This window comes from Orbicella faveolata, unplaced genomic scaffold (genome assembly GCF_042242905.1).
Source record: "Orbicella faveolata isolate gen_17 unplaced genomic scaffold, um_ofav_v1 contig_47, whole genome shotgun sequence".
Lineage (NCBI taxonomy): Eukaryota > Metazoa > Cnidaria > Anthozoa > Scleractinia > Merulinidae > Orbicella > Orbicella faveolata.
The window spans coordinates 2922517-2932500 of NW_028301577.1; the positions used below are offsets into that span (position 1 = coordinate 2922517).

At 40.7% G+C, this 9984-nt stretch overlaps 2 protein-coding genes across 3 annotated transcripts in view; one reads left to right on the top strand and one right to left on the bottom strand.

Annotated features, from left to right (window-relative positions):
- Nucleotides 1-3344: 3344 nt before the first annotated feature.
- On the bottom strand, nucleotides 3345-9197 carry LOC110060008 (protein phosphatase 1D-like). The gene is made up of 4 exons (XM_020766732.2): nucleotides 8768-9197; nucleotides 6324-6674; nucleotides 4982-5192; nucleotides 3345-4580 (listed from the first exon to the last, which is right to left on the bottom strand). The coding sequence occupies exons 1-4, from the start codon at nucleotides 9063-9065 to the stop codon at nucleotides 4187-4189; spliced, it is 1254 nt and encodes a 417-aa protein (XP_020622391.1). The 5' UTR covers nucleotides 9066-9197; the 3' UTR covers nucleotides 3345-4186.
- A 756-nt stretch (nucleotides 9198-9953) lies between these two features.
- The window catches only part of LOC110060009 (phosphoenolpyruvate phosphomutase), an 8643-nt gene continuing 8612 nt past the window's right edge, over nucleotides 9954-9984 (top strand). The window contains exon 1 of one of the 2 annotated variants that reach the window (XM_020766733.2): nucleotides 9954-9984. This exon is cut by the window's right edge and continues 261 nt beyond it. The gene's annotated coding sequence lies outside the window, so the exon portion shown is untranslated. The other variant, XM_020766734.2, reaches the window with a different exon arrangement.

Sequence of the window (9984 nt, forward strand, 5' to 3'; positions counted from 1 at the left end):
AGTCAGGGGCACCCAACGGATCGTTTCGGTAACTTATCTGTTCGGAAGGCGTTTAATCCCCACTGATTTTCTGAAGAGAATTGTCACCTCGAACTTGCGTGATATGAGAAATTTGATGTCTGTTGTTTTCGAATTGTAAAAAATGTCGTTTGGGGTACCGAAAAAAAGTCAGCTATCATTTTCGGAAAGGCGATAAGACCTAAGGTTTTCAGGGAATGGACAAAAAAGCCCTAATAAATTCGAGAATACTCTAGTTCCCCTAGAATAACCGAACAGATAAATTTTTTTTAGTGCAACCTAAAATTAACCTACAGAGCTTTAAAGTACTCCAGATAGCCTAAAACAGCGTTTAAAAGCATTTGAGAGAAAATGGTGGTTGGGTGCCCCTGATCAGTGTAAAATGAGGTTGACGGGCTTACACGACTCTTAATTATGGTCCGTGACATTTATACACTTTCTTTGCTTCACCGTATAGCTTTCTCGAAGTAAAACTACAACAGTCTCCGAAGAAAAACTGGACGAAGATAAATATTATTTTCGCGTAAACAGTTCTAATCAAACAGCCGGTCCCCGACGGCGTCACATATAGAATACAGTTGAGCAACATGTTCACGGAATGTTTCAACTAATTGTCCCTCAAAACTGGTAGACTGTCAATACTCACGGAAAGCTTAACTTTATTGTAAAATATACAATTTCTTCTGGCCGAATGCGCTGCAAGTCGCTGTCTAATTTTTAAAACGCCAACGTCACTGTCGATTTCACTTTTCTGTTTGTCGCTGTCGTAATTTCGCGCGGTCGACTCGTCGTTCGTCGTCATTTAATTTCAGCTCCTTCATGTCGTCGTTACAGAGCCATGTCGCCTGTCGGAATTTACCCTAACAGGGCCTCATTATTTGCCAAAAATTTTAGGACGATTTTAATTTCGGACAAAACAAGTGTTCGAAAATAAAACCGTTAGAGATTTTACGAGTCCGAAATATTTAGAGTACAGTATAAAATTTTTAAGTAGCTCCAAAGCTCTTAATTAGTTTCCTTTATGAGGCTAACTCTAGTTGAGACACTGCTTTAGATACATAACGGCTTTATTGAATTTGTGTTTTTTTCTCTTCGGTATATCTCTTAAACCTTGAGGGTGTAGTAAAACTATCATTTTCACAGATTGTTGAAGCGACCTTTGGGGAAATTAGCTGATCACTCCAACACTCTTTGTTTGGTTGCTTCTCTTTTTATTTCCACTATTGATAACCTGGGTACAATACTCACAACGTTCTCTTACTTGTTGCTCTTGACTGGTTACAGCAATTACTACAACTACTAGGAGCTAACTCGTCACGTTCCTTTTAAAGGGACAACCACGTCATCCATCAAATCAATGTCAATCTGTCAATTAGGCTAACGTAATGCCATGCGCAGTTCGAATAAGGTTCTATTGCGACTGCGCACCAAGCTACTTAGCATATTTTCCTTCGAGGTTATCGAGGTTGACTAAAACGTTTTCTACCTTGATTTTAACCGACTATTCTAAAGTGGCTGACCTAAATAAGGTAACGTGAGCAATATAAAAGTTACAATCTTCGTTCTTACCGATTAAAAGTTTAGGAGAGAAAGATAACTAAGTTAACTAAGTTAACTAAGTTAAAAGATAAAAGTTGTTGTTAAATATTTCATACAACATAAGTGTTACAAGAAATAGGTTTGCAAACTCCCAGCTTCGTGGGAGGGATTTCCAGTTAAAACTATCCATCTCATTAACTGGACGTGCTCTTGGTACAAACATCCTTTAATGAGGTGCCGCTGCTATTGTTAGGAATCTTTTCTTTATTTGGGTAGAAGTGTGAATTAGGAATAAATTAATTTAAACATCGTTATCAAACTCCTTGAAAAGGTCAGTAAAAAGGGCAAGGTTTGACTGAAAAATTGGACGGGAGACTGAAAATAAGTTAAGGAGTCTAACGCGACTAATTCCAAAAAGAGCGCATGCAAAATCTAGATTTCAATTTTTACTTCATTTTCTCGATCGACACCCGCGAGTAAACAAACGTGTTGCTGGACAACGCAGCTAAACCGAAAACATGCAGTGCAGCAACGGTGCTCGCAGAACATGAATGTACCAAGGCATCCTACCAAGAATCGGCTACAAATTATTGAAGTAGACACTACATTTCCAAAATAGTTAGATTACATGGCACCATTTCCAGTTTAACAACGGTCAAGTAATTTACACATATTTCACTGAAGAACTAGTTCCTAGGAAACGTAGCACCTGCGTACACATCAACAACGATAAGAAAGGCAACATTTTTTAAACACCTAAAATATTCCAATATTATATTTCGAATGACCCAACACCTATTTCTCAAAACATTACCATTAACTTTTTGCCCATTATTACAACGAATAAATATGGTTGGGAATTTATATCTTGCTTGCATTTTTATTGTTTTACAAGATACTGTTCCGGTCTAATTCGTGCTTTGTAGGCCTAATTATGTACTTGAGCTTTGTTCCTTCGGTGTCGGAACTGAGATAGAGTCCGAAAATTTAACGTCCAAAGATTTTTGCACTGAGTAATGTAAGGCGAACGTATGCCAGATTACTTTCTTCATTCTCTTTTCTCTGCGGAGGCTTCTTTTGTTTCCTCCTGTAAGCTATTCCCCAAGCAAGGTAAGCCGTGGAAAGATTGTGGAGGGGAAATAATGGACACCAGGGGCCCGTTTCTCGAAAGCCCCGGAAACTTACTTATCGTGCCCGCAAAGCCACTTTTAAGTAATCTGTATCTACAGAGAGGAGAGAGGAGTCTACGCCTGAACCTTGTTGTAAGAAGAGAACCGCTGTTCATATTAAAGAATATGTGAATGAAACAGCTCTGTAATCATAAGGTTTGAGATTTTGCTACGGCTTCCGGGTGCAAAAACGTTTCGGGACGTTGAAGAAACGGGCCCCTGGACCTCTGTAAGACCTTTACCCGAAAAGGGAGCATTTAACCTATGGTTGTGCTCTCTACTTGTAGAAAAGGTTTCTCCGCGACTGCAATATTAGTGTTCTTTCTACCTGGGGTGATTGCCATTTGTCGTGAAAAACCGTAATTTTCGGTTGACAAATCTCAAATGTTACAACTCATTTCACTGATGTAAGCTGCCAGATGAAAACACTGATATACTCCATTCCATTCCAACGGAAATGATCAAAATATCCCTGTATCATATGCCAAATCATCCTCGTGCGGAAATTTAGCATTACGTGGGACTGTTCCTTTCCACGTTTGCAATTACCTATTTATTTAGTAGCACCAATATGCAGGTAATACATATTGCTAATTGATAAACAAACTGGACTGCATGTTGCGCTAGAAGTTGCATTGAGTTTATTTTTCTTGATTTTTTTTATTTGTCCAGGCATAAAATCGCTTGCTAATAAATAATTTAAATTCGTCACATTGTGCTTGCACTTCGTTTTCTTTTAGAAGTCGCTCACAGATTACCTCTAAATTATTGTTAAGTCCATTTCTTGAATTGACTTGTGCTTTTCTCTCCACGTTTTCGTATTAGTAAAGATGCCAAAATCTTATTTCCTACTCCTAACACGGTTCATACAGTTTATACTACAGTAAAAAGCTTTTTTCCTATGAAAATCATTTACTAGCTTATTTTGAGTTCTACTCAGTACCCCATCTCACAACTACCGAGGCAGTTTTTTTTCAGCCAATTAAAGTTAAAAATTCGCGAAATTTTCAATATAAAGATCCCCACTAGTTTCTACATTTCATCAAGTGCAGACTTGCATGTAACGCCATTAATCCGCACATTAAAAAAGTAAACTTTCTGTGTTTGCGATACCTTACCTACAAATTACGTTTCAACGCATTTAATATTTCCTTTTTTTATATATGTTCATCCAAAAAGGGCCACGAATGCAGTGCTTTTGATATGTACACTATATACAATTAAAAAAATTCATTTTTGCCATTTAAAACATTTACGACCCAGAAGAAATTTTGAAAACAAATTTGACCGTTGGCAATAATTCAAAATCTATTATATTTTCAGCGAAAGCAATCATATCAGGCCGTGTATGCACGTGACTACACCCGAGAATCTAAAAATAGATTTTCAGAGGATTCGATTGCTGCGGGGAAGTGACTCTCCGCGGTGATTTTTTCTTCACGCGACTTTCCATACAGCATTCACGAGAGACAATTCGACACCACCGCCGAAGAATGTTCGTTACGGAGTGAATTAAACGCTGATGGTAGTTCAGGTGACGACTTGCTCGTATTGAGATTCACGCAGGAAGTCAGTTGCATTGGGTTAGAACAGCGAAACGCCAGCTTCCTAACCAGGGTTGGTTTTTCACTAGATAACGTGGAGTCTTGGTTCGGTGTTTTGTCGCTGTCTTGAGAAGAGTCCGTAGATTCTTTTGTTTCAGTCTCTGATTCTTCGCTCTCAGGAGTGTCTAGTCTGGGTATTTTATTAGCTGGTGCTCCCTGTTCAGCCTCCTCAAAGTGCACCACTATGACACTTGTGTTATCCGCTCGAAGCTCCCTTTCTCGCCATCTTGACAACGCGCGCTGAATCAACCTGTTGAGGAAATTTAAAATCATCAGCAACTAGTGCAGGACATTTACGGTAGTTGAGCAAATAATCGCAAAACCTTAGATATCTGTACTTTGATATTTTATTTTCATTGTTACATATACATGCACGTAACAAAATTTCACTACCCTCATATAGCACTCTTGTCGAGGTACAAGATTCGAGATTCCGAGTGACTGGTGCATTTTTTTCCTTACCAACAAAAAACACGTAACCACCTTTTGTATTTTGCCAGGTTTTGTGCAGGGTGAAACGACAAAATAGCAAACAAAAACAGACAACAGAGAACTTTGCCAGGTTTCCTAAGCATTTCCCTCTATTGACTATGAGCTGAGCTTTATTTCAAAAGCGACTCACAGGCGAAACAAGTCGAGTATGATTCTTACCTGTGTGACACGTCTCCTCCTTTTAAATGGTCGTCTTTGTTGAAATTGTGCACAAATTTAACCACCTCCTCGACTCTCATCATCCCCCACAGGCCATCCGATGCAATGACCAGAAACTTGTCCATACCAGGGCTTATCTTGTACACTCGCACGTCGGGCACTGGGGAGACTATGAATTCACTTCTATAATAGTCGAAACTCCACAGATCTCCTACACAAGGAAATGATCAAATGACACATGGGCGTAAGTTTCTTAGGGCCTCTTCATATGAGCCCGGTAGCCGGGCTGGCTTGGTTACCGGGACGAATTTTGTTATCTGTTCATATGGGAAATTCCAGCTCGGCCTACCGGGATGAAATCCAAGAAACACAACCAAAATGGTGGAACATAAACTTGTATCGTTCGCAGCTGTCGTAGCTTTGTGAACTCTTGTAACTTTACTAACAAAGCTAATTCGTATACTCCTAATGTGGAAATACATACAAGACAAAAATTATGCCATTTTGGCCGCTATGTTGCGAAAGCGAAGCTATTTTGTGTAAAAAGTTTCGTCCCGGTTACCCGCGCTGGAGTGTTCATATGGGAAAGTTTCATCCCGGTTACCGAGATATCGGTCGCAAAAACCGAGATCTCGGCAACCGGGCCAGCCCTGCTTCTCATATGAACCCATCCACATTCTTACGAAGGAAAGAGTGGCAAGGCGAGATCTCGGAAACCGAGCCAGCCCGGTTGACCGGGCTCATATGAAGAGGCCCTTAGAAATAAAACTTCCTTATTTTGCAGCATAACAGCGACCTTAGGTGTCTCAATAGCCAAGACAGCATCCAAGATTTCAAGTCATAGATAAAAGATAGATTTGATCCGAGCGATACTCTCCATAGGAAATTTGCTAGGCACTAAAGACCTGCGATTTTTCTGTACATTCTACAGATAAGACAGTCAGTAATATCCTCCGTGTTCGTCTAATATGTTTCGCCGTTTTTTCAAGCGTTTGGGAAAGTCAACTTCGCCAAATTCAGTGGAAACCGAGTCTTTGATGCTACACTTAAAGAAACTTTGTAAAATCAAGCGGGCATCTGGATTCACTTGTTCTCCTTTTGATTCGCTTGAAGGTGCAGCCGGCGTCATTCTCTTTTGGGTGCATTATATTTGACCCGGAAAGCGGCTTTAACACAAGGAAATGATGTATGGGGAAAAGGCGGTTTTTTTGGTCACATTTCCACAATTGACCACGAGCATAAAGCCAACGCTGTTCATCAGATGAAATAGGAAAAATGAACTAAAGCTCTATAAAAACCATTCTAACATAGAAAATAATCAAAGGTGAATGTTGTTACTTGCCAAGTGCTCTTGAAATGGCCAAGAAGGGAACTGATTCTGTCTGGGTACTTCTTCTGACAGGCCCCTTGTGACCATGATGGACGGGCCTTTCCCATGCTACCCGCGGTACACCATTCCGAGAGAGGACCTTTCCACCAAGGGACTCAATTCGAGTCTTTTCCGATGGAACGTCGGGTTTATGATCGGCGGTGAGAGCCACAGCTTGAAGTTTTTTCTCCTTATTCAATCGCCCAAGTGCTGCGCGTGAATCGCCCACATGAGCTATGTACAGCGTTCTACCCTTGAGGATCACAACGGTTGCTGTAGTCCCGGATGTACTTGGCAGTCCGTGTCTTGTACGAGGCCAGGAATCTGTAGATGAATTAGTTCAAAACAATCGCTTTAAAAGTATTCTCCGAACTATCTTAAAGTAGACCGCCACTACCCTCAAACGGCGAGCCCCTCCCCACGAATAGCGATAAAATTCAGACTCCGACAGTACTAAGTGATCATCCTTTTACATGTTTGCACATGCGTGCCAGGCGTGAACGTCGTTCAGGGGCAAATGGTTTGCCATTTTGAATAGAAGCCGAAAAGCTTCGATGAGTTTAACCAAAGAGATGCGAAAATAAAGCCCTGTCGTAGGTTAGGATCAAGGTAACTTAACCCACCGACATCGATCTTTTCTGCAGGTCTAGGCATGCCAAGAGGCTTAACGTTTGTAACGCGGTGGGAAATTAAAAGATATTTACCAGCGTTTCTAATGTATCGGGTAACGGGCTTGTCTACGGATTATGTAAAGCTTTTAAGAAGATTTTTCATTGTTTTTGCGACATTGTCAAGTGTTTGGATGTTTGGGTATTTAGTTCAATGGAACCACGGGTGGCAGCCATTGTGTTTTTGTTTAATTCTTGGCTTGTTCTTGCGTCCAATTAAAGTTGCAAAGGAACTTGACAAACGAACAAACTAAGAAAAAAGGGGGGAACATGGAACTCCTTCTTGGACCCGTCCCCACTCCGCCGGTCCCCTGATAGTTATCATGGTTTGATCAACGCAAACAGAACATCAGGCAATCTTGCGTGCAAGTGATAACAGAGGGCTGTCAGCCCTCATTTTCACAAACGGTAGTGTTGAAAGCGATATTTAATACACTGCGATGAAGAAAATGTTATATCCCCGGGGTTATATCCTGGTTAAACCGTTTTGCAGCTTTTATAATTTTTTATTGACCATGGTTAATGTCAAGTGTTGAATAACCAAAGTTACATAAAAATGGTTTAAGAGTAAAGATTCTTTCACACAGAGACTTGGAGCTTAAATTTTGTCAGTCGCAATAATTGCACTATCAGCCAGACGAATGTCTCTTACTTCCATCACTTGCCCGACAATCTCCATAAGGGGTCTTTCTCGCCACCCCGGGAGATCCCGAGGAAAAGCTACGGGCTTACTGTGGGCTTAGCCTTGAAATACAGTGTATACGTTTTAGTGTGTTAGCAGTCTCTCCTCTTTCGAAAAAAAAAAATTATCGCAGAAGGCATGAAGCACTAACACAATAACGAGCGAAGCAAGCGCCAGTGCGAGGGCGCGGGCTAGAGTCAGTAGGGGGCTCAAGAAACTAGATGCGGAATTGAGTGACACAGAGAAGCCGTTGTGGAGCTGTGTCAAAGGGAAGGAAAGCAAACGCTAAATAGATATTTAAATTTCCTTCCCAATGTTCTTGATCGTTCGCTACGCGTCTTCATGAGAAAACAAACCAGAACATGTTGGCATAGAAATCGTCTTTGATGGACAGGTGTCGCTAACCTGTGGGACTACGAAGCAGAGGCACAGGTTATCCCTCGCTTCCGGTCACAGATGGAAAACCGCAGTAAATTTATGTCGGTTTTCAAAAAAAAAAAAATTTCCGCATCGAAGTAACAAAGCAGAGGAACTTTCACAGTCTCATCTTAAATTATGCAAAATCAATATCAAGCCAAGTAGTGACGCAACAATCAATTATACTCGTTCTAAGTCAAACAGAATATTTTCATTGTATAGCTTAGCGAGTAAATAAGGCTCGTTAGTGGAGACTGCATAAGCGACAGAACATGCCTCTAAATATTCGTACTTAAAAGAAACGCATTCTTCTAAGAGACTATTGTAGGCTTTCTCTAATATGCAAAATTGCTTTTCCTTTACAGCTTTGACTGTTATTTAGAAGCATGTGTATTTTGCATATGAATAGCGGAGGGACAAGGGGGATAAAATTACCGAGTCACTTGGAACGTCACGAATACCGAACACAAAGTTTTGGCGGGATAAATACAAACTGAAAACTTATTTTCGATTTTACGAGGCGATCGGCAGAGAAATATGACCGATTCTTCAAATGTCGTGCGCAGAACCGATCGGCGCAGTTTGTTTCGTACCACACGCTTCAGAAAAGCGAAAAAAATAAATCGAAAATGAAGGCCACCATTACTTACCGATCTGCTTCCACATTGCGCAGTGTGTCGCCATAAATCCATCCTTGATGGCTTTAGTGACTCGGGCTGTATCATTCGAGTAGAAGCCTTTCTGCTGCTTTATTATGTCCCATAAATGTTCCCGGGCAAAAATGGCCGCGTCTCTTCCACCGTGGCCATCAAAGACCGCGAAAAATGCTTGCTCCGGATCTCGATCGAATACGACGCGTTTAAAATCTTCCATTTCTTTTCTTCCTCCCTGGTTTGCTTGGCCATTTACCCGAACAATGATCTTCCTGCTTTTCGTCCTCTTGGACATTTTGAACGTACAGCCAAGGTTCACACCGCTTATAACATCCAAAACTCTGGCGTGTAATTTGTAATTTGCCCGCTCTCATGAATATTTCATATTTTGCCTGAATACGCAGCTGTTGATGAATTTGTCTGTTTGAAACGGACCAATCACGACTCAGATCTAACAAGACATAAATATTGAACTTCCGATAACAACCAATCATCACGCGCACTGTACAGCAATGAAAATCATACAAGTTCAAACTTGCCCAGATACGCGGACTGCTCTTCAATTCTTATTACGTTCAAATGTGATGTCATAATCCCCGATTCTTCGAATTTGAACGAGTTTAAACTTGCCTGCATTGTGATTTTTAAATCACTGAATATCCGAATATTACTGTTAATTTTGTTTACCTGGAAGAACTTGGGATAAGTTGGCTAATCAAGTTCTTTGGCATCCCAACAAAATCTGCTAATTAAATAAGTTACATTAACGTAAGTTCAGTCCCACATTTTTGGGACATACGCAAGATCCTTTTTGATAATTTTATACACCATACCTTGATCTAGGCAGAGGCCCTCTTCAAAAAAAAATTATAAATACAGTACCAGTATAAATAGTCCCCTCCAGCTCATAGCAACTGGACCAAAATATACCTACATTGCTACGTTTAATAAAATATCATAAAATAGAAACATCGAAATCCCGCTCTTGCCTTTGCAATCGTCATATTTCACTTCCTAGTTTTCCGAAGCAGGAAGCAAGCAAAATTAGAACTCTCAAGCCTAGACTTTTTGGGGAAGCAGTTTCGACCTTCCGGTCAGGATCGATCGAGGTCGCATAGCCGGGATAGGTTAATTAGTAGAGGTGAGGTAGAAATATACTAGCGAGCATGCGAATCTGATGGTGCGTTTGTTTACTAGGGGAAAACGTTCTGATC